General features: G+C 58.9%; 1 protein-coding gene across 1 annotated transcript; it reads left to right on the forward strand.

Annotated features, from left to right (window-relative positions):
- Window positions 1–1,371: 1,371 nt before the first annotated feature.
- Tmem201 (transmembrane protein 201) lies at window positions 1,372–25,415 on the forward strand. Its single transcript, XM_042695773.1, has 11 exons — window positions 1,372–1,563; window positions 7,386–7,506; window positions 8,145–8,339; window positions 9,276–9,452; window positions 11,048–11,400; window positions 11,892–12,095; window positions 17,038–17,270; window positions 18,186–18,257; window positions 18,679–18,975; window positions 23,048–23,185; window positions 24,005–25,415. Exons 1-11 carry the CDS (start codon window positions 1,451–1,453, stop codon window positions 24,100–24,102), a joined length of 2,001 nt encoding a protein of 666 aa, XP_042551707.1. The 5' UTR covers window positions 1,372–1,450; the 3' UTR covers window positions 24,103–25,415.
- The last annotated feature ends 235 nt before the right edge of the window (window positions 25,416–25,650 follow it).

Below are 25,650 nucleotides of genomic sequence, written 5' to 3' on the forward strand. Positions count from 1 at the left end.
TCTGGCCTTTTGATGGTTAATTGTGGGTGAGAGTCTCACAGACTTCTGCCCAGGTTGGCTTTGAACTATAATCCTCATAGCCTGTTGAGTAGCTAGGATTACAAGTGTGAGCCCATGGTGTTCAGGCATTCACCCATCTTTATGCTTTGGGCTGGTGGAAGCTGCCAAATAAATAGGGAAAATCCTCTGCTCTGGCATGTAGGGCCAAGAGAGGTCCTCTCATTGGTTCCCATCACTCACCGTGGTTCTCCCTTCCTGCTTAGTGAACACACCTCGCTGACGTAGACCAATTAACTGGCAACAGCAAACAAGATGGCCACCCAACACTGTCCAAAGAACTTAGTATTAATCTCAAACAATGGCAAAGTTCTGAGGTCACAGGAATGTTGTGTAGTTAGATATGAATATTTTCTATTAGCATTCTTTTTTGCCAGTCCTGGAGCTTGAGCTCAGGGCCAGGGCATTGTCCCTGAGGCTCTGTGCTCAAGTCTAGCGCTCTACCACTTGAGCCACAGCACCGTTTCTGCCTTTTTCTGAGTAGTTTATTGGAGATAAGAGTTTCACAGACTTTTCTGCCCCAGCTGGCTTTGAATCAACCATGATCCTCATAATCTCAGTCTCCTGAGTTAACTAGGATGACCAGCCCAGCTAGCATTTTTAAAGTAATTTAATTGAAATTAGTGCTAAAACATGTCCATAAAATGTATCTTCCAATGCCACCCTCACCCCTGGGTAATTAGCTTTCCCTTGCATCAACCACCTTCTGTTTCCACAAACATCCATAAGCTCTACTCTAACTATTCAAATCATCTGCGTGTGGCTGTGTTACCCTACAGGTATTGTCTCCAGCTCTGCCATACTTTCTAAATGGCCTCTTCACTCTCCAAAACATGACTGTCCTGTGATTTATTAACCTCATCCCCATTGTTGGGCAATTGTGTTATTGTACAACCTAATTTTAAACCTGTGTGGCTCCAGGAGCTTCAGCTTGTAGTAAAACAGCAGAATAACTGAACTCACAGGCTAGTTTGGCTAGGTGCCAGGAAGATAATGCAAATGCAAGCAAAGGACAATGGCAAGCAGGTGCGAACGTCCAGGTTGCTTTCCCTCGCGAGCTGACCCCATCAAGCTGAAGTCCAGGGCTCAGGCGGCAGACGCATGCGCGGGCAAGCAAGCGCGGGCGGGGCTTCTTCCCGGCTCGACGCACTGCCTTCCTCCGGCCGTCAGGGGGCGCTCCAGGGCAAGTGCCGTACGCTTCCGCCGGCGCCCCGCCCACCGGAGCTCGCCCTGCGCCGTGATTGGCTAGGCAGCGGGAGCGCGCCGAGTCAAGGGGCGGGCCCGCGCCTGCTACAAAGCAGCGAAGGTCAAGGCGCGAGCTGGCGCGCGCGGCCGCTCGTGTCGTGAGGCCGGCCTTCCCGGCCCGCCGCCGTCGCCCACCCGCGCGGGAGCCATGGAGGGAGTGAGCGCGCTGCTGGCGAGCTGCCCCACGGCCGGCCTGGCCGGCGGCCTGGGCGTCACGGCGTGCGCCGCGGCCGGCGTGCTGCTCTACCGGATCGCGCGGAGGTGAGTGCGCGGCCGAGGCCCCACGCGGCTCCCGCCGCCCCGCCCCCGCGTCGGCCCCGCGCCGCCCGGCCCCGAGGCCCGGGGCGGCCACCCGGCCCGCGAGCGAGCGGACGCGCGAGACCCGCTCTGCGGCCCCACCCCGAAAAGGCCGAATTTGGAACCGAGTCCGGGAAGCGGCCGTGGAGCTTGGCTGGGGCCGGAGATCAGAATGCGGGGGGTGCGGCCTGCTCGGGGGCCGCCGCGGGCTGCGATCCCCCCCCCCCACACACACAGGGCTCGGTGGCGGACGCCGCTGCCCCCTGGCGGTCCTGCCTTGGGCCCCGAGCCCCGAGCCCGGGCAGCTCGTCCGATGGTGATTACAGCTGACACTTGCTGCTCTGCACGCCGCGCGCTCCTCACCGGGGGCGTTTCCGAAGCACCCTGTGCGCTCCCTTGCAGCTAGGTAAATAGTAAATTGCTATTCGAATCACGTTTGAGCTACAGCACGCCTGCCTCCCCTCCCCCCGCCCTTCCCCTAGCTGGATGGCTTCCCGGAGGTAGGGAAAGCAGGTCTACTTCAAGGCGTCCAAGATGGGCTCAGGCTTCTGTGCTTCCGCTCTGCCAGGGCTCCGGGATAACCTGCAGCCCGGCTTTCAGAGCTGGCCTCGCCCACCGGCCTCCCTGGACAGGCCCACCTCTTGTTGAGCGGAGTGTAACGGACAGCTGAACCTCCCTCCTCGGAGGCAGAGAGAACGAGTTTTCGAGAACATCCAGGGGACAACAAGGGACATGTGAAGCCCAGGTCTCTTGGGTTAAGGAGTAAAGGCATCCGCTCACAGTCCCTTGGCAATAAGCAGTGGAGCTGCTGAACCTAAGCAACGTGGCTGACCAGTCTTTCTAAAGCTGCCTCCTTCTTAAGAGAGAAGCAGGCAAAAGGAATGGGGGTGGTTGAGTCACCCAAGCCTCCCCAGGAGGGAAGAATAGAAGGGATGTCAGCTGCATCTGGAGGAGGGGCCACCTCCCCCGTGGAAAGCAAAGGAGTCCCTGGCTCTAACAAGCCACATATCCCATTCCCACCCAGTTTATGGAGCACGGGGGTCCTGCAAGACCAGCTGTCAAATTGATCGTTTTATCTCTGAAGGAGCTGTGGCAGTGTGCTCAGATCCCCAGAGACATGAATAGCAGAGCTGGTCCAGAACCCTGCCTCCTCGCGGACTGGCAGTGCCTCTCAGCCGACCCCTGATGGGCTTGCCTTGCTGTCTTGTGCCTTGTACTACAACTCTGCCCAAGCATCTGATTTATCTCTTCCCTTCCCCTTCCCCTTCCCCTTTCCCTTCCCTTCCCTTCCCTTCCCTTCCCTTCCCTTCCCTTCCCTTCCCTTCCCTTCCCTTCCCTTCCCTTCCCTTCTCTTTTTCTCTCCCCCCCTCCACCTTTTCCCCTCTCTTTCTGCCAGTATTGGGGCTTGAACTCAGGGCCTGGGCTCTGTCCCTTAGCTTTTTCTTTTTTTTTTTTTTTTAACTCAAGGCTGGCACTCTACCACTTGAACTACAGCTCCACTTCCAGCTCTTTGGTGGTTAATTGGAGATAAGTGCCTCATGGACTTTTCTGCCTGGGCTGGCTTTGAACCTCAACCCTCAAATCTCAGCTCCCTGAGTAGCTAGGATTACAGTTGTAACCTGGTGGTGTCTCTCCTGCCAGCCACAGAAATCTGGAACTTTGGTAAGGTGCTGGATGAACTGTTGCAGGAAAGCTACAAGGGTGCCCAAAAGACTTTTTCATGGCCCTGGACAACACTAGTAGGTGGAGATGTACACTTGGGACTGCTGCCGTTGGTTGGGCACAGAAGGATGTTCTCATGAGTACTGGATTTCATCTGGAGATGGTAACAGTTTACCACTGTCCTAGCTCTGAAGTAAGACCAGCCCAGTAAGAGGCATGCTCTTCTCCCACGCTCCTCCATGGGTATGTAAGTCACGGTGGAGGAGTTTGGGTCTAACCAGCTGTAGTGGGGGGTTTGAATGACCCTGGGGTGGGCGTGCAAGGAGACTTGGTTTGGGAAGAGGTCATCTTAGCACACATCTGTGGTAGGGTTATTAGTACGCAGAGATGGCAGAGGACAGAGTGGTGGCCTTGAGGAGGAATGCAGGAGCAGTGCCCCCCTTGACACTCAGGCCAGCCCATCTGTGCTTTCAGACTGGCCAAGGTGATCAGGAAGCAGTTGCTTCCAGACCTTCAGTTGGGCTAACCGGAACCTAGCTTTCCCACCCATGGTGTCCTCTTGCCATGGTTTGTTGTTGTTATTGTTGTTTGGTTGTTTTGGTTTTTGGTGTGTGTGTGTTAGTGTGTGTGTGCCGCTCCTGGAACTTGAACTCAGGGCCTGGGCACTGTCCCTGAGCTTTTTCTTTTCCTCCTCAAGGCTAGGGCTCTACCACTTGAGCCACAGCTCCACTTCTGGCTTTTTGGTGGATAATTGGAGATAGGAGTATCATGGAGCCCAGTGCCAGTGGCTCACACCTATAATCCTAGCTACTCGCCGCCCTGTTTGGACAGGTGGTAGCTTCCAGTGGTGTTTGTAGGGATTGTCTGTCATTGCTTGTCCTGACAGAGTCCCAGCAGCAGGCCCTTTAAAAGCTGGGCTGTCCTGAGTGGGTGCTGCTTCCTCTGCTTGCTCTGAGTGCACCCATCTTTCGTGCCCTGCATGTTGGCCGTCATTCTGTGGCATGTGACACCAGCTGCCCTGTCAGTTGCCTTGTCTTGCTGTCTAGCTCTGTTTTGCTCACCAGTCCGTCTCTGCTAGCCTGGTGTGGTACTCAGTGAACAGAGGTGGAGGAGCAGATTTTAGGGTTTCGGTCTTAGTGTTGGTAGCGTGGCTGTAGACTTCAGTGTATTGTGTTTTGAGACCAAGCAGGAGGCCCAGAGGTCCCTCAGATCCTAGCAGTGGTCAGTGTCCCCTGCCCTGGAAGTGGGGGCGAGGCCTCCCTGGGCCCCTCCCAGGAGTCAGGCTCCCCTATGAGGCTGAGCGTTCCCTGCCCCTGAAGAAACCCAGCCTGTCTAATGTCTCTTATCTGGCAGGCCCCTGGGGAAGGCGAGGCACGTCTCCAGGACTGGTGAGCACTCAGTGGCCCCCAGACTTGGAGCCTCCCCAGGAGGGTGACCAAGCCCTGTTGTTATCCTTTCGGGATGGCACAGCACATTCCCTCAGCACTCTTTGGACTGAGGAACTCGAGTGGTTGCCCACTCCAGAACATATCCCTGCCTGTGCCAACAACAAGCTGTTGTAGAATTCAATGCCTGGGTTTGGGGCTGGTGGGTCGCCAGAGGCACATGGTGTGTGTGTACTCAGCTGCGGGCTGGTGGAGGGCTGGACACGCGTTGCAGCTGCCCCTGGCCTTCTGTAAGGCGCCACCCACCCTGGCTTCCTCACTCCCGGAGGCCAGCAGCAGGCCCACAGGAGCTGGAAGAGTGGCTTCCATGCCCACCCAGGGGACCCCAGTCTACCTCAGAAGACAGCCGGCTGGGGGACATGGCCTGGGCCGGTGCCAGAGCAGGAGAGCACATTCCCTTCTATGTCACCATCTCAACCTTGCCCTCAGCGGGGCTCGTCCCAGAGCCACGGCTGCCCCGGCCCGCCTTGGGGACTGTGTGGCCAGCTGTTAAGAGGGGCCTGTCCATCTACTAGTCTGATTTGTGAGGCCTGGAAGGGGGCAGGCTGGTGTGGGGACCCGAGATGCCAGTCATTTGCCTGTTGCAGGTGGCTCCTTTGGGGCCATGCTGAAGGAAACGACTGCTGGTATGGTGACCCAGCCTGGCCAGAGTGGGCTGCAGGTGCTCTGGCCCTGAGAGAACTCCCTACCCCAACCCCTGGCAGAAGGCCTAGGAGGGGGGACTGTCCCCGACCTTCCGCTTCCAGGCAAGGCGCTTCTAGAGGCCCAGAGCCATTATTTCCTTAGCAACGGAGCTGGAGAACGGAAACGTCAGCTGTCTAGCACAGGAGGGGCCGTGCGCACCTGACCATTGGTCCCTCAGGGCAGACAAGGGCCTTGCCTTTCACCCAGACCAGGGCTGAGGGGCCGGCACCCAAAGGCAGATGGGACAGGTCCCACTGCCTGCCTGGTTCCAGCCTTGAGGATCTTCCCTCCCCCTTGCACAATTACAAAGAGGCCTATAAAGAGATACAAATTAACAAAGAGTAGCTGCTTAATTGCTGCAGGAATGCCAACTGTGGGCCACACAGCAGAGCAGGTTTCTAAGCTGGAGCAGCCTAGCTGCTTCCATTGCCGGAGGAGTGAAGCTGCTGCTGGGTGCTGGCTGCACCAGGCTCAGTACTCCCCTGCATTCTTTTGTTGAGTCCCAACAAGAGACAGGGACAGGAGCTCTCCGGGCCCCACTTTGATAAGTGGGGCGATGAAATGGAAGCCCCAGAATAGGGGCAACCCTCTCTAGAGGCCACATCCATGAGCACAGGGCCCCTCTGAGCCGCGTGCTGCCTTCAGGACGTGGTGGCCACTTGTCAGTGCTTGAGGCCAGAGTCCTGCTTCACTCCCCAGCACCCCCCCCCACACACACACACACGTGCCAGCCAGGGCAGCGCAGAGCTGGCCCTTTCAGCTCTGTGTCTTACGTGCTTGCATCCTGCAGCATACAGAACCAGTGGGTGCTGGGGTGCTCCCCTTACACAGAGGAGGCACAGAGGCACCGAGGCTTAGCCCATGAGAGCTCCAGGGCATGTCTGCAAGTCAGCATAGAGTCAGTGCCTCCTCCTCCCCTTTCAGGAGGAAAATGCCAAAGGGGCAGGACATTGATATGCCCAAAATCCTTGCTATTCAAGAGGCTGAGATCTGAAGATCTCAGTTCAGAACCAGCCCAGTGGACAAATCAAAAAAACCCACAAGTGGAGCTGTGGCTCAAGTGGTAGAGCACCAACCTTGAGTAAAAAAAAATCTCAGGAACAGTGCCCAGGCCCTGAGTTCAGGTTCTAGGACCAACACACATGCACGCACACACACACGCACACACAGGCATGTGCCTAAAGGCATGCTGTCTGAGCCACAGGCCCATCTGTGTATGGTTGTCACTGTCCACGCTCGAGTCCTCCGCAGCTGGAGGGGGCTTTGGGGAAGAAGGTGCAGGAGTGGCAAGGTCAAGCCCCAGAGCTCTGCAGCTGCTGCTCTTCTGTCTGTATAGTTTCTAGGGACTGTATTGTGTAGGGACTAGTGCCTCCCCGCTCCCATACCCCACAGCCAATGGGGTAGATGGAGGAGCCCCGGAGCGCAGATCCCCCAGTGTCTGGGTGAGGATTACCCAGAAGCCTCCACCTGCCACCGCACGTGTGGCCAGCAAGCCCCATGTGTGCGTGTCTCCATCCCCTCACCAGGAAGGCGCGGCTGGCCACCCAGCTGCCACTCGTCCCTGCCACTGGGCTTCTCTGGCTCTTTCACTCTGGAATCTCCCTGGAGAACGCCATTTCCGCAGCCGGAGGGGGAGGGGGACCGTCCTGAGCTTAGGCCCTGTTCCCACCCCCCACCCCCCATGTCTGGCCCAGGACCTGAGGACCTGGGCGGTGGGGGTGGGGGAGTCCCCCTACATGCACACCCTGGGGCTTCCAGAGCTGTGAGCCTCCAGCCGGCCCCTGGGGCCTCCTGCGTGGTCCTGCTGGATGGACAGCAGCGCCCAGCCCAGCTTCCCCTCCTTGACCCACAGCTTCCTGCCTTTGTGGGCCTGCTCCAGGACATGGATCCTGCTTCTGGCACCCTTCCCCTTGGGCTAGGGCTGGGGAGGGGGAGGGGTTGAAATCCTCAGGGGTTGAGGTCTTCCCTCCTGATTCCTCCTTCCTCCATCCACAGGGTGAAGCCCACGCACACGGTGGTCAACTGCTGGTTTTGCAACCAGGACACACTGGTGCCCTATGGCAACCGCAACTGCTGGGACTGCCCCCACTGCGAGCAGTACAACGGCTTCCAGGAGGTGCAGGCGGGTGGGCAGGGCAGGCTGGGGCTCCCAGGAGGTGTGGGTGGCCAGGGTGGGCTGTGGCTATGGAGCTACTACCTTGGGGTCATCCCTGACCCACATCCCCTGTGTCCAGCCCTAAACAGACCACTTGCATACACCCTATGGCTGGATTCCCACTGTGGGCTGTGGAGGAGGATTGGTGATGGGAACTGTGGTCACTTGTCCCGGGTCTCCTCCCCACATGTGGCAGACAGTGGCACAAGCCCAGATCCGTGCAGCTCTGCAGCCTGCGGTGGTATGCATCGGCTTTTACTAGGCAATGTGGTCTGTCCAGCCACCCACCTGCCCTGCCTTGAAAGACAGGTGCAGCGGAAGGCATGTGGCTGCTTGCCAATTAAAGGCTATGAGCCAGGCAGCCCGCTCGCAAGCGCTGGCTCAGACAGTTATGAGAGAGCCCCAGGGTGCTGAGGGAGGAAGCCAGGCCCGGCCCTGCCCAGCCACAGATCAGGGGGGGCTTCATTCTCAGTGGGTTCCAAGTGAGGCTGCAGCGGAAAGGCCACTATCCCGTGTAAGGATATCGGGGTGCTGTCCAGAAGGCCCCGAAAAGCCCCCTGGGAAGGAGCTGCCTGCCAACCAGTCCCCATTTCTCCTAGAATGGAGACTATAACAAGCCGATCCCCGCCCAGTACATGGAGCACTTAAACCACGGGGTGAGCAGTGTGCCCAGCCCCCGAGACCCTGCACAGCCACAGCAGTGGGTGAGCAGCCAGGTTCTGCTGTGCCGAAGGTGTAGCCACCACCAGACTACCAAAATCAAGCAGCTGGCCGCCTTCTCACCAAGGGAGGAGGTAAGTGGACATGGCAGCTAGCCAGCAGTCTGATGCCATCACCCCGACCTCTAGATGGCCCCACATTCCTGGATATGAGGCTTCTTCCTTCCCCGTTAGAGCTAAGGCTTCTGGTCTCCCTGGATCTTGGGTAGCCGTCTGGGTTCTGGCCTAGGAACACCATGGAAACTCCAGGCTCATTGGGCCAGTAGGCTTGTCCCTGTGCCAAGGCTTTGTTGTGCACCTGTAGGGTCCATGCAGTTCTTACTGCGCTGAGCCAGGTCTGCTGAGAGTGAGTCCAGCTAGGAGCTGGGCTGAGCTGGAGTTCAGGGGTCCAGGAGCCCTGTTACCTGCCTTCTCCCCTGCCTGCCTTACCCAGATGAGGCCCTGTGCTACTGCTCCAAACTGTAAGGAGAGAGGGATGGATGAACTTAAGCCAAGAGGGAAAGGAGGTGGGCTACACACCAGGCGGCTTTTCTAGTCCAGTTGTTCCATGAGATCACATGAAGCCATTGCTGTCACTAGAGACTGAAATGCTGGAGGTGCGGTGCTGCCTCTAAGTCATTCCACAAGCCAAAGAATTCTTCAGCTCCCACTCAGGCTCAAACTCCCTTAGAGTTGTTTAGATCCTGGGACCCAAGGAGAAGGGCAGGCCATGGCCCTGCATTGTCTCTCTGCCTGGGTTCAGGCAGCATCAGCCAAGAGAACCTCATATAGTTTACCTGCCTGTCAGGAGCCCTGAACCAGAGCAATGGCCTTAGAGCACTGGGACTTGGTACGTGTCGCCACCTGCAAGTCCCAGGCCTGTCCTGGCCTCCTCCTCAGGGCCTTCACCACCATTCACGGTGGCAAGGGGAAGTAGCTCAGTGGGGCCTTGTAAGTGGAGTGAATCCAGGTCCCCTGTAAAACAGGGAGCTCGGGTTCCCACTGACATGGAGCCCCTGTCCCCCACCACAGGGCAAGTACGACGAGGAGATCGAGGTGTACCGCCACCACCTGGAGCAGATGTACAAGCTGTGCCGGCCGTGCCAGGCCGCAGTGGAGTACTACCTCAAGCACCAGAACCGCCAGCTGCGTGCCCTGCTGCTCAGCCACCAGTTCAGGCGCCGGGAGGCTGACCAGGCCCACATGCAGGTCTGAGGCCAGCGTCCGTGCGTGTTTGGCCAGTGTACCCATGGGAAACTTCCTAGAAGGCTAGGGCGCAGTGACTAGATAGCAACTCTTGAGAGCTGAGACCCCCTTCTTGAGGAAACAACCTCCCCCCCCCCCCCCCCCCCCACCCAGCCTCCTTTGTACCACCAGCGAGGGCCAGTGGCCAGGACTGTGATACGTTTGCAGTATATGTCTGAGCATAGGCTTAGGGGTCGCCCTGCTGCCCCTCAGTGGTGTTTGCCCTGGGACCAATTCATGGGTTACTGGCACTGTGACTCCCGTGTATAGCTGAGAAACTCACATGGGACCACACTTGGGCCCCGCCAGTGCTGGGGTTTAGATCCAGAAATGTCTGGCTAAAAGCATTTGTTTTTTATCACAGTATTGAATGGAATATCTTGGGGTGGGGGAGGGGTGGTTGTTGTTTTATTTTTGGTCAGTCCTGTGGCTTAAACTAAGGGCCAGAGGTCTTTTGCTGAAGGCTAGTGCTCTACCACTTTGAGCCACAGTGCCACTTCCAGTTTCCTGGTCATTAATTGGAGATAAAAGTCTCAGGGACTTTTCTGGAGCTGGCTTTGAACCACAATCTGCAGAGACCTCCGTTTCCTGAGTAGCTAGGATTACAGGCATGAGCCACCCACACTCAGCTGGGTTTTTTTTTTTTAATTTGTTTGTTTTTGCTTTTTAATAAAAGATCAGAGGCCAGCAGTGTAGCTCAGAAGTAGAACATGTGCCTAGCATATGCAAAGCTCTGGGATAAATCCCCAACACCACAGAAAGAAATAAAAATCAGACGTAATAGCAAGTAGACTTAGGAGTAAACCATCCCCCAAGGGAACGCCTTACTCCTTATGTCCTAGGATGTACCCTAGACCCCCCCACACACCACCCCTCTACTCCTGTGTCCACGCCGCAGCCTCTGGGGACCTTGTCCTCACGCCCTTGCTTCTCATTCTAACCTCCTGGTTCCTAGATTTCATAACTTGCTACTGTTTTTTAACTTCTGCCAGAGTTATCTGCCTGGTTATTGCAATATTAGTTTAACACATAAAAAGGATTTTTTTTGTGTGAGAACATGACAAAAATGATACTCTTACTTGGAAGAATGATATCACTAATTTGGAAAAGATTTGTGTGTGTGTATGCTGAAGCTTGGCACTCTGCCACTTGAACCACATCTCTATTTCCAGCTTTTTGTTGGTTAGTTGGAGAAAGAGTGTCATAGACTTTTTCTGCCTGGGCTGGCTTTGTTTCTCAGTCCTTGGGTCTCAGCCCCCTGAGTAGCTGGGATCACAGGTGTGAGCCACCAGTGCCCTGCTGGAAAGATTTCTTTAAAAGGAGGTGAGCGTAGAGGAGTGGTATTCATCCCTACACAGAACTGTCTCATGGGATGAATGGGGTGATGGTCTGGAAGTGAGACCAGCTGGTGGGGCAGTGGTGAGCCCGAGGCCAGAGCCAAGGGGCATGAAACTGGGTGCGTGGGAGCATCTGGGCCGGGGTGGCAGGCACCCTTACATGGGGGTGCCGATGGCTGTGGGTTCTGGCATCTCTGACTTGTGTTTTTCCCACCCTCTCAGAGCTTCTCTTCGTCCATGATGAAAGCCCCAATCCAGGTCATCCTGCTCCGGGCCTTGGCCTTCCTGACCTGCGCCTTCCTGCTGACCCTTGCACTGTATGGCCCCAGCGATCCCTTTACCCCAGGGGCTGCCCTGCCTCCGGCTCTGCCCCCTGGTGGCAATGGCTCAGCTGTGCCAGATAACAGCTCTGCCACTGAGTCTGAGGGTTGGCGGCAGCTGCTGGGCCTGCTGCCGGAGCACATGGCCGACAAGCTACTCGAGGCCTGGGCCTTTGGGCAGAGCCACCAGGTGGGCATCGTGGTGCTGGGCCTGCTCACCTGCCTGCTGGCTATGCTGCTGGCCGGCCGGATCAGGTACATGTGGGGCTGTGGGCACGCGTGGCTAGGGGTCTGCATGCTGTGACCAAGGCCCAGAGGCCTGGCTGGTGTGGAGCCCTGGGCAAGACAAGTCCCTGTCCTCTAAGGGCCAGGAGTTTGCCTGAGAGAGGGCTGTGGCCCTTAGCCAGCCCACCCCTTGCCCTCTGCAGCTGGGCGGTTGTTTGCAGGGTCAGGGTGATGGGAGCCGCCTGCCCTGGGCCATGGAGGCGAGGAAGGGCAGGCTCTGGACTTGCTTCCTTCTACGAGCAGTAGCAGGATCTCTAGGAGAGTTGTGCCCATGTTCCACACCTCCTGAGGGAGCTATGCTTAGGAGAAGCACTGACAGGCTTAGAGCTGGGCAGAGTGAGTTGGAGGAGAGATGTAGTCCCCGTCCCCTGAGCAGGTCCAGGTATAGATGGACAAGACTGGAAGTAGGGGAGGGATCCCATATGCCTCCGGGCACTCACCCCTGCTCCTATCTCCACCAGGCTCAGAAGAATTGACGCTTTCGCCACCTGCCTGTGGGCCCTGCTGCTGGGGCTGCACCTGGCTGGGCAGTACCTGCAGGCAGCCGCCCCCAGCTGGCTGGACACGCTCAAGTTCAGCACCACGTCCCTGTGCTGCCTGGTGGGCTTCACCGCGGCTGTGGCTACAAAGAAGGCAGCAGGCCCCAGGAGGTTCCGGCCCCGAAGGTCAGAGAAGCAGCAGTGACTGCGGGGGGAGGACAGACAGATGGACAGACAGACGGACAGACAGGCCCAGGGCATGGCCCCCCCACCTGGAACAGGCACTTACTGGTTTTGTCTCTTTAACCTGCCTCACACCCACCCCTCAGCCTCAAGCCTTGGGTTCTGGCCCAGCTCCTCCACTGCCCTCCTTGCCTTTCCCAGTACCCCCAAACTGCTCCCCCCGCCCCCCCAGCCTGAGGTGCTCCCCTAGTGCCCTAGTGACCTGTAGCTGCTTGCCACTGCTGCTGCCTCTGGCCTGAGACAGCCCACCTGGCAGGCCTGGGACTGTGGGGGCAGCACCCTGGCTCCCCACTGGCTCAAGGCTCCCTGTCTTGGCCACGGCTCATGGCTGGCTCTGGTGCCACAGAGGGAGGGGGAGGGTGTGAGCCACTGTCACCTGGCCTGACGTTCGGGCTGCTTGGCATTGGCAGTCCAGCTCAGCAGGGTGAGCAAGCGCCAGAATAGCGCCGACCCTCATCCCACATAGTTCCTCTCACCTGCTCTGCCCCTGCTTGGAGCCCACCAGCAGCTTCCTGGCCTACGATGGCCCCGAGGCCACCTGATCCCTCAGTTCCAAACCGTGGAGGTGGCCCCGCTGGGGATATCCCTCCTCCAGCAAGCCAGATGGACTTCCAAGGCCTCCCCTTACCCCTTACCCTGGCAGCTGGGCACTCCCTTATGCCCTCGGACCTGGGGGTTTTGAGCTTGGTCCCTAGCCATCTTTCCCTAGCTAGCAAGGGCAGGACTTGAGGGCTGTCCTGGCCCTGCCCCCGTGTGCCCGGGAATAGCTCAGATGACCCAGATTCTGTTCAGGTGAGGCACTCAGGCCTCGGTGATACCAGTTCATTGTCATTTGTCCCTCTCCGTCACATGGCCTCAGCTTGCCTCCCCTCTGACACAGGGCTGCCACCCCCGACAGGTCACTACCCTTAGGGAAGAGCTGGCCCTCTCCGGCTGTGGCCCGGTGAGACCCAGCTGTTCCAGCTCTGGTTAGCTGTGCAGAGTGACAGGCGGGCCCCTCCAGGCCCCAGGGTGCTCAGAGGCTGTGGGATGAGCTTAGGATTAGGGGGATGTCGCATGTAGAGGACATGCTCACCTGGGAGCAGTTCAAGACCAGCTGGGGTGCACGATACCCTCTGACGGTCCCTGTGTGAGTTGTGCCCTGCCTGCAGGTCATGTCCTTCCCGTGCCCCTCAGCATGGGCCAAGTGTGACCTGGTCTGGCCTGAGCCTTTGCCTCAGCATCCTCCCAAGGGGGAGAAAGCAGGTTATGCGTGTGTGAGGTCATACCCAGCAAAGGAGCGCTAGCTGCCCAGGTGTGGCAGGTAGAGGAGCAGGTGCGAAGTGGCCGGCCGCACCCTGCCCTGCTGTGTTTGAGAGTCCAAAAGGTCAGCCCGGCCTCCTGTGAGATGGGGGGGGAGGGGGAAGGAGTTAATTGTCACACCAGCCTCTGCCCAGTGAGCTGTGTGACTTCTTTAGACAAGGCCCCAGCCTTGCGGGGCTCAGTGTGTTGTGGGGTACAGGCAGAACATGAAGTGGAGAGCCCCTCCAAAGATAGGTAGGTGAGGCCAAGGTCCTGCTGGCTCAGCAGTGAGGGGTGAATGAGCTGCAACTGCCTGGGGGTCTGGGGCACCTCTGCCTGACCTTTTACCCCAAGAAACGACCCAAGAGGGAAAAGGAGGTAGCAGGGGCCAGGTCTGCTGGTGGGCATACTCTCACCTGAGTCGTGATGTCCTCTTCTCAAGGAGACTGACAGTGCAATGCTAATTGTTGTGTTCTTGGCATTTTTTAGGGGTGTGTGTGTGTGTGTGTGTGTGTGTGTGTGTGTGTGTGTGTGTGTGTGAATTATTTATGCTAAGCAGAGCCAGCTCTGGCTGGCCAGGATCTCCTGCTCAGCATCACTCTGGCTCTGGTGGTATGGAGAGATCTATAGGGTGGGGATTCCTGGCCTTTTTAGAGTTTTGTGTGACCTTATTTTTAAACATTAGTCTGCCCCTTAAGAGTTTTGTTCCTTTGAGGGCATCTAGCAACTATGGGTTGTGGCTCATGGACTGGGGACAGTCGTCATCCCCTGGGGAGCACAGGTTCATCCCAGGTACAGGGTGGCCATCCTTGAGATAGGGAGTCAGTCCTGTTTCACCCTCTGGATATTTGGGGTCCTCATCCCAGACCCACCTCCAGGACCACCTCCATCCCCCAGCCAGCCATGCCTGTCCCGCGGGGAAGGGGCCTGCCCCGTGTCTGCAGCCGCCGAGTCTCGACTGTCTCTTGTAGTAGAACTGTGGATGACTGTGTAGACCCCTGATCGCTGTAACCACACTGGCCCTAGACATCATGTTTTGAATGCTGTGTTTTCAATAAATGCCTTCCGGGCTCTGCTTTTTCCGGGGGGCTTCAGGTATCACGTCTTTTTTCTCTTTTCTTCCACGTTTCTTGAGAAGGGCTTCTTGGTCAGGGCCAGGAGGGTGGGAGGGAGCTTTGTTTGGGGTGCTAGCATGTGCACCGAAGTCTGAGTGGGGTTGAGCACGCGTGGGCTAGAGATGGTCATCTCAGGGTCCCTCTCCTCATCTTTCCCACATCGCATCGCCCCCTTCCTACCTCGGTAAGGCTGAGAACACTCGGCCCCCGCGGGGGGGTCGAGCTCTCTCCGCAGTCACTGGCCAAGGTGGTTCTGAGGACGCAGACTTGGCCCCTGGGCCTCAACTAAAACCTTGGTACCTTGGCAGCTCTTGGCAGCGCTGGGGGTGCGGTAACAGCCAGAGCCAGGCTGAGCCCCCACACAGCTCCCGCCTGGGGTGCTACGCATCACAGCCCAAGAGGGCAGGCCTCCAGGGACCTCACCTGCCAGCTTTTTTAGTGGCACCAAGATTGGGAACAGCCTCCCAGGCCAGACATACGGATTATCTCAGATTTGACCCCAGGGTGGCCTTGGGTCTGAGCTGAAGCTGGGGAACTGGAGATGTGCTGCCCAAAGCCTGCCGTTGCTTCCGGTGCTGACCCGGTGCTGCCTCTGAAATCCATGGCCCTGCCAGGACCCTCTCCTCGCGCTTCCAGAAATGCTCGCCTGTCCTTGGGGGCGCTGCCTGCTCTAGGGTGGCTATTGGCTGGCTCCTGGCCTGACCGGAGCCCAGCGCAGAGTCCTGCTGCCACCTGCTGGAAGAGCCTGAGCTTGCGCTGCTCCAAGGCCCACACCTGCCGCTTTCAGGCTGCTCCCCCGGGACCCACTTTCCTCCCATAGGGGCTCACCCGTGATCAAGCAAGAGACTTCCTGGTTCCAGCTGCAGTGCCTGAAAGTCCTTCCCCTCCCGACCACGCTCCCCAGTGGTATTGCAATCCTAAAAGGAGAACATAAACTCCGCCCTTCCCCCCCCCCCCCCCCCCCCCATGGATGTGTGTTTACCAGTAGTGCGGCTTCTACTCAGGCCTCCCTCACTTGTCTTTTAGGCTCAGGGTTGGAGCTCTACCACTTAGGCCACACCTCTACTTCCGGTTTTTGCTGGTTAATTGGAGAGAAGAGGCTCACAGACTTTTCTGCCCAGGCTGGCTTTGAAAAAGATTCTCAGATCTCAGTCTCCGGAGGAGATAGGATTACAGGCACGAGCTCCCCGCACCTGGCTGCTTTTTCCTTTAGACAGAGGGAGAATCGTCCCGTCTGATGGGGGTGATGGGCATCAGACAGACTTGAAAGGCGGGTCAGAGTCAAAGCCAGTGTGCATCCAGGCCCCTCTTCACTTTGCTCTGCCTTGACTTCCATGTTGCCCAAACCCTGGGCCTGCCTTTGGTTCTAAAGTCCAGTTGAGCCGGCTCTTTGCAAGAAATGGGAATGACCCAGTGGTTCCCTTGGAAGTGAACAGCTGGCTACATTCCTTCCTTATAAGACTGGGTGGGAGATGGCACTGGGATGCTGTGGTGCATGGTAGGCTAGCGGTCCTCCCCCTCCCAGCCCTTGGCCTTCACAGCAGGGGTGTCTTCCCCCATCTCACGCCACGGGGCCTGAGCCTGCCCGCCCATCTGTCTGCACTTTTGTCTGCTGGGCTCATGTGTCCCTTGGGACCGAGGTAAGGCTGGACGCCAGAAACTCCTTCCAGATGGCAGACTAATGCATTAACTGCCTCTGCCCCTCCGCCCCTCTGTAATCAGGTGCCTTAATTGGAAGCATGGTTGGTATTGTGGCCTGGGGTCATTGGGTCCTAGTTGTGTGATTTGTACCATTCTCAAGTTAAAGCGACACTGTCCCCTTCTGTCTTCGGGCATCCTTGCGGTCGTCGGGGTCCTATCTAAGTGTAGAGTTTGGTGTGTACCCATGGTAGCCCTGCCGGGCACCTCCCCATCTGTACACTGAAGGGGGCTTGAGATAAGTTATCCAAGACCGGAGAGCTGGTGACTGTGTTCCGAGACACAGCACTGGGGGAGCCTCAGAGCTCCGCTGCGGCCTCCTCAAGTCCCAACTAGCTTGGGAGAACCGGGGGGTTCTGAGCTCAGCAGCTTGGTTGGAAGATTCTGGACATGCAACAAGAAGTTTCCAGACAAAGCCTGAGTCCACTAAGCTTGGCGTGTACAGCATGGGACACTGGGTGTGCTGGCTTCAGGGTGAGAAGGGGTGGCAGAGGTGGCAGTGTCACTTTAATGCTGAGACACAGAGTGGAAGTGGTTTGCTGTGCGCGAGGGGCATGCAGGTGCGGTGGGCCGCGCCGCGCCTCCCAGCCACCCGCTCCTAACGGGGAGAATGGATGACTGCTTTTCTGCTCCAACTAACGCACGCCCCTCCCCCCACCCCCCACCCCCGGGACCCTGACTGAGGCCCGGCTCACACCTCGGGAAGGAAGGGGCCCCACTGTGCAGAAACTGCTTCCAGAACCTTCCGCACTCACCCTCTTCCTCTCTCCATGCCCCATGGGCTCTTGCAGGTGCTTCCCGGGAGACTCCGCTGGCCTCTTCCCCTCCAGTCCCCGCCTGGCTGTGTCTTACTCAAGCACCACGGGTTCCTCGCCGTCCCTGTTCATCCCCACCCCGCCTGGCTTCCTGCCGCTGGCCGGCCAGCAGCTGTTCCGGTCTCCCCGCCGGGCCTCCCCCTCCTCACTGCCAGGCCGGCTCAGCCGGGCCCTCTCGCTGGGAACCATTCCCTCTCTGACCCGAACAGGTAGGAGCCATCTGCTCGGGCCTTGGTAGCCTCAGGTGAGGACGGGATAGGGAAGTTTCAACGAGTGGCTAGAGCGTCTCCTGTGGACGGCCTCTGCTGGGCTGAGACCTATGCAAGCCCACTCAACAGCGGCCTTAACTGCGCTCAGCCTCGCTCTCTCGTTTTTTTTTTTTGTTTTTTTTTTTTTTTTTTTTGCAAGTCCTGGGGCTGGAACTCAGGGCCTGGGCTCTGTTCCTGAGCTGCTTTCGATCAAGGCTAGTGCTCTACCACTTGAGCCACAGCTCTACTTCCAGCTTTCTCTGTGTATGGAATACTGAGGAATCGAACCGAGAGCTTCATGCATGCTAGGCAAGCACTCTACCACTAAGCTCTACTCTCAACTCTCGGGACCAGAGCTGTTGATAGCCAAGGTGGAGGCTGGTGTGAAGAGAAAGACATTGAAGCCAAGTGCTGGTGGCTCATACCTGTGATCCTAGCTACTCGTGAGCCTGAGATCTGAGGATTGCAGTTCAAAGCCAGCCTGGAGTGCAGAGTCTGTGAGATTCTCCAGTTATCCTCAATTAACCACCAGAAAACTGGAAGTAGAGTTGTGGCTTGAAATGGTAGAGTCCTAGCTTTGCGCAAAACAGCTCAGGGACAGCGCCTAAGCCCTGAGTTCAAGCCCCACAACAAACAAAAAAATGCAGAACACCAGGTTTAGACCTGGACCGCTGCTGACTTGCTATGATCCACTAGAGTTCCGGTTTCTTTACCAAATGGCCATGTGCTCCATGTACCTCGGGAACCAGTGTTGGTGAGAGCACACAGAGTAGGTTTTGGCAGAACGTGGGGCTGGGGGCGGGGAGGTTGGAGATTGGAGGCTGTGAGGCTCACAGCCCTCAGGCCTAACCCGTGCTGTGTTTCCCTCTCTGCCAGACTCAGGGTACCTGTTCAGCGGCAGCCGCCCCCCATCTCAGGTGTCTCCACACGGAGAGGTTCCCCTTTCAGGTAAGGACAACAAAAGCTAGGAAGTGGGACCAGAAATCTGCTTGGCCAGGGGGGCAAGGCCCAGAGTTTCTAGAATAGTGTTCAAGCGTGACTCTGTAGTCAAACCTCAGCCCTAGGCAAGAGATGAACATACCTATGCCTCAGTTTCCTCTGGTGTAAAGTGGGGACCCCAGACTCCATCCCCCATGCTCAGCGAGAGAGCTGTGCAGCTTGTGTCTAAGTCTGTGTGACCTCTGTCCCCCTCCTTGGTGCCTGGTGGGGTGTCCCAGAGGCCTCCACTGCCCTGTCTGCCGCCTCCTTTCTTCCTGGGTCAGGAGTGAGAAGCCGCGGGACCAACTGGGCAGGAGGCAGGCATCACCATGACAACGGCACATCCCCCAGGCACAGTGGCATGGCTGGCTCTGTTGTCCTCCCTCTGCAGATTACTTCTTGCTGTCTGGGAGCCTCCCCTCCTCCCCGCTCCCCTCCCCAGCACCTTCCGTGGCCAGCTCCGTGGACTCCAGCTCTGGCTCCCTGCGCCACCGCAGGCCTCTCATCAGCCCCGCCCGGCTCAACCTGAAGGGGCAGAAGCTGTTGCTGTTCCCGTCGCCCACGGGAGAGGCCCCCCACACCCCCAGCAGCTCGGAAGAACCCTCGCCACCCAGCGGCAGCCTCTTCACCATCGAGCCTCCCCAGGTGCCGCCCGGGCCGCCCATGCGGGACGCCAAGCACGCTGTGGGTACGTGTGGGGCCAAGCACGCTGTGGGTACATGTGAGCCAAGCACGCTGTGGGTGCGTGTGAGCCAAGCACGCTGTGGGTGCGTGTGGGGCCAAGCACGCTGTGGGTGAGTGTGGGTGCGTGTGGGCCAAGCACGCTGTGGGTGCGTGTGAGCCAAGCACGCTGTGGGTGCGTGTGGGTGCGTGTGGGGCCAAGCACGCTGTGGTGTGGGTGAGTGTGGGTGCGTGTGGGCCAAGCACGCTGTGGGTGCATGTGGGCCAAGCACGCTGTGGGTGCGTGTGGGCCAAGCACGCTGTGGGTGCGTGTGGGGCCAAGCACGCTGTGGGTGCGTGTGGGTACGTGTGGGGCCAAGCACGCTGTGGGTGAGTGTGGGTGCGTGTGGGGCCAAGCACGCTGTGGGTGCGTGTGGGTGCGTGTGGGGCCAAGCACGCTGTGGGTGCGTGTGGGGCCAAGCACGCTGTGGGTGCGTGTAGGCCAAGCATGCTGTGGGTGCGTGTGGGTGCGTGTAGGCCAAGCACGCTGTGGGTGCGTGTGGGGCCAAGCACGCTGTGGGTGCGTGTGGGACCAAGCACGCTGTGGGTGCGTGTGGGCCAAGCACGCTGTGGGTGCGTGTGGGCCAAGCACGCTGTGGGTGCGTGTGGGCCAAGCACGCTGTGGGTGCGTGTGGGCCAAGCACGCTGTGGGTGCGTGTGGGCCAAGCACGCTGTGGGTGCGTGTGGGCCAAGCACGCTGTGGGTGAGTGTGGGTGCGTGTGGGCCAAGCACGCTGTGGGTGCGTGTGGGTGCGTGTGGGGCCAAGCACGCTGTGGGTGCGTGTGGGCCAAGCACGCTGTGGGTGCGTGTGGGGCCAAGCACGCTGTGGGTGCGTGTGGGTGCGTGTGGGCCAAGCACGCTGTGGGTGCGTGTGGGCCAAGCACGCTGTGGGAGCGTGTGGGTGCGTGTGGGCCAAGCACGCTGTGGGTGCGTGTGGGCCAAGCACGCTGTGGGTGTGTGTGGGTGCGTGTGGGCCAAGCACGCTGTGGGTGCGTGTGGGCCAAGCACGCTGTGGGTGAGTGTGGGTGCGTGTGGGCCAAGCACGCTGAGGGTGCGTGTGGGCCAAGCACGCTGTGGGTGAGTGTGGGTGCGTGTGGGCCAAGCATGCTGTGGGTGAGTGTGGGTGCATGTGGGCCAAGCACGCTGTGGGTGAATGTGGGTGCGTGTGGGCCAAGCACGCTGTGGGTGCGTGTGGGCCAAGCACGCTGTGGGTGCGTGTGGGTACATGTGGGGCCAAGCACGCTGTGGGTGAGTGTGTGTGCGTGTGGGCCAAGCACGCTGTGGGTACGTGTGGGCCAAGCACGCTGTGGGTGCGTGTGGGTGCGTGTGGGCCAAGCACGCTGTGGGTGCATGTGGGCCAAGCACGCTGTGGGTGCGTGTGGGTGCGTGTGGGCCAAGCACGCTGTGGGTGCGTGTGGGCCAAGCACGCTGTGGGTGCGTGTGGGTGCGTGTGGGCCAAGCACGCTGTGGGTGCGTGTAGGCCAAGCACGCTGTGGGTGCGTGTGGGCCAAGCACGCTGTGGGTGCGTGTGGGTGCGTGTGGGCCAAGCATGCTGTGGGTGAGTGTGGGTGCGTGTGGGCCAAGCACGCTGTGGGTGAGTGTGGGTGCGTGTGGGCCAAGCACGCTGTGGGTGCGTGTGGGTGCGTGTGGGCCAAGCACGCTGTGGGTGCGTGTGGGCCAAGCACGCTGTGGGTGCGTGTGGGTGCGTGTGGGCCAAGCACGCTGTGGGTGCGTGTGGGCCAAGCACGCTGTGGGTGTGTGTGGGTGCGTGTGGGCCAAGCACGCTGTGGGTGCGTGTGGGCCAAGCACGCTGTGGGTGAGTGTGGGTGCGTGTGGGCCAAGCACGCTGAGGGTGCGTGTGGGCCAAGCACGCTGTGGGTGAGTGTGGGTGCGTGTGGGCCAAGCATGCTGTGGGTGAGTGTGGGTGCATGTGGGCCAAGCACGCTGTGGGTGAGTGTGGGTGCGTGTGGGCCAAGCACGCTGTGGGTGCGTGTGAGCCAAGCACGCTGTGGGTGCGTGTGGGTACATGTGGGGCCAAGCACGCTGTGGGTGAGTGTGTGTGCGTGTGGGCCAAGCACGCTGTGGGTACGTGTGGGCCAAGCACGCTGTGGGTGCGTGTGGGTGCGTGTGGGCCAAGCACGCTGTGGGTGCGTGTGGGCCAAGCACGCTGTGGGTGCGTGTGGGTGCGTGTGGGCCAAGCACGCTGTGGGTGCGTGTGGGCCAAGCACGCTGTGGGTGCGTGTGGGTGCGTGTGGGCCAAGCACGCTGTGGGTGCGTGTGGGCCAAGCACGCTGTGGGTGCGTGTGGGCCAAGCACGCTGTGGGTGCGTGTGGGTGCGTGTGGGCCAAGCACGCTGTGGGTGAGTGTGGGTGCGTGTGGGCCAAGCACGCTGTGGGTGAGTGTGGGTGCGTGTGGGCCAAGCACGCTGTGGGTGCGTGTGGGCCAAGCACGCTGTGGGTGCGTGTGGGCCAAGCACGCTGTGGGTGCGTGTGAGGCCAAGCACGCTGTGGGTGCGTGTGGGTGTGTGTGGGCCAAGCACGCTGTGGGTGCGTGTGGGCCAAGCACGCTGTGGGTGCGTGTGGGTACGTGTGGGGCCAAGCACGCTGTGGGTGAGTGTGGGTGCATGTGGGCCAAGCACGCTGTGGGTGACTACCGGATCCCCCTCCCCCCAGGGGCCAGGGGAGCATCCGTACTCACCGGCTTGGACCTAACCCTCTACTGGCTGCCTTTATATAGTCCTTTATTTAGCAGTTGACTTTTGAGGTTCTTTATTCTCTGGGACTCAGCAAAAACCTATTGCAGCCGGATGCTGGTGGCTCACGCCTGTCATCTGAGGATCACGGTTCAAAGCCAGCCTGGGCAGGAAAGTCCTTGAGACTTACCTCCAATTAACCACCAGAAAACCAGAAGTGGCTCAAGTGGCACAGCACTAGCCTTGAGCTGAAGAGCTAAGGGACAGCACCCAGGCCCCAGAGTTCAAGCCCCATGACCAACAAAAACAAACAAAACCAAAACAGAAAACCTATTGCACACTGACAGGCTGTGGTCTGCTTATAGTTTTTTTTTCTTATATTCTTTCTCCAAAACATTAAAAAAAAATTTTAATTGTACTCTCGACGCCATGGCTCACACTTACAATCCTGGCTACTCAGGAGGCTGAGAGCAGAGGATCACGCTCAGAGCCAGCCTGGGCAAACATATCTGAGAAACCGTTATCTTGAATTAACTAGCCAAAAGGCTGGAAGTGGAGTTGTGGCTCAGGTGGTAGAGTGGGGAAAAAAAAAACAGGTGGAAAATGCCAAGAAGAATAGGCCCTGAGTTCAAGCCCCAGTATGAACACAAAAAAGTTAACAGTCTAGAATTTGCTTTAATCCCAGCTCTACAGAGGCTGAAGTGCGAGATCATGAGTTTGAGGCCGTGCTGGCTTTATAGCAAGATCTTGTCTAAAGAAAAGGAACTCCGGGCGTTCATGGCTCATGCCTATAATCTTTGCTACTTAGGAAGCTGAAATCTGAGGATCATGGTTCAAAACTAGTCTTGGAGTAAAGTCTGTGATACTCTGATCTCCATTGAACTACCTGAAAAGCTGGAAGGGGCGCTGTGGCTCAAGTGGCAGAGCACTAGCCTTGAGCAAGAAGCTTGGGTATAGCACCTAGCCAAGTTCCAGGACTGGCACACACACAAAAGAAACCCTAAAACTTTCAGATGGACATGTGAATTTTTTATTTCTCTGATAATTTTGAAAGGTCTGGTCACGGAGCTGAATGCAGGCCAAGCAAAAAGCAAACTTCCACTCCCTGGCCCGCCCCACTGCCCTGTCCACTTCCCCCTCCAGATGTCCCGCCTCAGCACCTTTTGGCATTCATTTCCTGTTTCTGATCTAGAACCAGTATCTCCCAGCAGCTACACAGCTAGGGCCCACTCAGGACCTGGCCTCCCGCCGCCCAGGCTTGGTGAGCGGCTGAGGCTGTGTCCTGGGGCTGCGCGTGGGGCTCAGGAGGCGAGATGAGTCCCTGACTTGCAGGCCTTTCTCTCTGCAGACATGAGGTCGGTGCTGGCCAGAGACGGTGCCTGTAACAGCCGCTCCATCAAAAAGGAAGACGACTCCTCCCAGTCATCCACGTGTGTGGTGGACACCACGACCCGAGGGTGCTGTGAGGAGGCTGCCACCTGGAGAGGTCGGTGGAGTGGGGACCCCCGGAATGGAGGGCGCGGGAGGGCTCAGAGCCTGGCCTTAGATCCCTAGGGTCCGGAATGAAAAAGAATCTTCTAGAGCTTTTTTCTGTGCAGGTCCTGGAGAGATGGACCAATGGTGAGTCCTCGCAGTACCTTCTGGGCCACCCCAGGACGGGTCCACTCTCTGGCCATGGGTGGCTGGGTTCAATTGTGGGTCTTAAACTCTGGGCCTGGGCTCTGTCCCTGAGCTCATCAGCTCAAGATGAGCGCTCTACCACTTGAGCCACAGCTCCACTTCCAGTTTTCTGGTGGCTCATTGGAGATCAGAGTCTCATGGACTTTTCTTGGCCAGGCTGGCTTTTAACCATGATCCTCAGATCTCAGCCTCCCGAGTAGCTAGGATGACAGGTGTGAGCCACCAGCGCCGGGCTAAGGCTGGCTGTTTGCATTTAACTAAATTATAGAATTAAGTCACTCCACTAACCACACTTCAGTGTAGTGCACTTCAATGGCCACGAGTCTCCAAGGCTGCTGTGCCAGACAGAGCAAAGTCTGCAGGGGCTGGGGCTGTGTCACTGCTCTTTAGCTCCCCTCCTCGGACCCCCATTTCCTTGCCTGTAAGGTGAATGTCCCGGTGACCCCTCTGCCAGGTGCGGGCACGGGGCAGCCTGGCCCGGCCTGTGGGGCAGGTGCATCTTACAGGAAGTCATCCGGTCCTCATGCCTGGGAACACTGGGAGGCCTGAGGCCCCCGGTTGCATCTTCAGGGATTGAGGTACCACCCTGCCCACACCAGTTCTGACCAGGTCTCCTGTCCTACAGGGCGTTGTGGACCCTCCCTGGTCCGCGGCCTCCTGGCTGTGAGCTTGGCTGCCAATGCGCTCTTCACCTCAGCCTACCTGTACCAGAGCCTGCGCTGACCCGGCCATCTGACAGCCAGGCCGGGCCCGCTGACCCCGCCGTGCCGACCTGTGCCAGGGCCTGCGCCGGCACCCGACTCCGCAGTCCTCCACCTCGTGGACGGCCAGTTCCAGTCCCCAGGACGCCTGCTTCACCCACCACCTCCGTGGTGGACGTGGGTTGTGTTTGGTGCTGACTCTGACCCTGACACCAGGAATCCCAGAGAGGCCGCCGGACCCGCGGCCCTCACCCCACATCGGCCAGGAGAGGGTGCACTGCTGTGAACTGAGCCCGGCCCGCGACCTGCCAGACTTGCCCACGCTTGGGCCACCTTGATGCCTGGGGAGGTGGGAAGGGAGGGACGGTCAGCCTGCCTCGCCCCTTTCCAGCCCCTCTAACTCCTGGGGCTCCAGGGTGGGGAGGACCGTGGTGAGCCCCGCCCTCCCTCTCCCTCACACTCCTGCTCTGTGTACCCCTATTTTGTGACTTGGTGAAGCAGCCCCCAGGCCGTCTCCCCCTTCCACTCACCTGCGCTGCCACTCAGAGTCCTGGCTTGACCCCTCAGATCATCTGGAACCCTCCCCACCCCTGAGGGCCCCCGGCTCCCTTTACATGACCTCTGACCCCTCCCCCATCGGCCCTCCTGACCAGTACCACCACTGGCCCTGCTCTCTGGCCCCTGTGTTTGGCCCCCAAGCGCAGGAAGAGGGGATCTTGGCACGCACCACCCTGGCTGTGCTGCAGGGTATGAGGCCTCGCACCCGCCGCCCCACCAGTCTGTCAGTCTGTCCATTCTGTCAGATGCTCGCGTCTCCCCACTGGGGACGTGGTGGGGGGCGGGGCAGGAGGAGGGTCTTCACTTGCCATTCAGGGATAAAGTTTATTTTATTTTTCTACACCTCTTGCCAGGCCTGGCCCGGCCGGTGCTGGGCCGAAGGGTGCCTCCCCGCTCCCGCCCGGGAGTCGGTCTCTGAAGCTCTGGGTGCTCTAATGTCATTTTTTAAAAACCACACGGGGAAGGGAACCGCGCCGACCTCGCCCCTCTGCCGGGCCATGTCCAGCCCGCCCTGCCCCTGGTGGGCAGCAGGCGCCAGGGCAGTGTTAGGACCAGAGGCCAGCTGCCCAGGAGGCTTCCAGGGTGGGGGGTGTCTGGTTTTTATGTTGTACTTCTAGCCTAAGCAGCCCGGCCCCGGGCTCGGAGCCCGCGGGGCAGCGCGGGACAGGGCAGGGCCGGGCCGGGCCTCAGCTCACCCGGACGCAGCACACCCTGGGCGGGGGTGGGTGGGCGGAACTTTGACTTGGGTTTTGTTTCAAAAAACACATTATTTTTCTTTACCAGAAGAAAAAAGAAAATCTACCAATCTTTGAACCGTCCCTCTGTGCCTTTCTTCCCCTCTGCCTGGACAGCAGCCATTCCCGCCATCGCTCACATGCGTGCAGATACACAGCCGTGCCCCAGAGGGGCAGCCCTGAGCCAGGCCACCCCAGGTGCCCAGCTGCCCCTATGCCCCTCCAGGCCCTGGCGGCTCACACCTGGAATCCTGGCCACTCAGGAGGCTGAGAGCCGA

Source organism: Dipodomys spectabilis, unplaced genomic scaffold, assembly GCF_019054845.1.
Source record: "Dipodomys spectabilis isolate Male_0828 unplaced genomic scaffold, ASM1905484v1 ptg000188l, whole genome shotgun sequence".
Lineage (NCBI taxonomy): Eukaryota > Metazoa > Chordata > Mammalia > Rodentia > Heteromyidae > Dipodomys > Dipodomys spectabilis.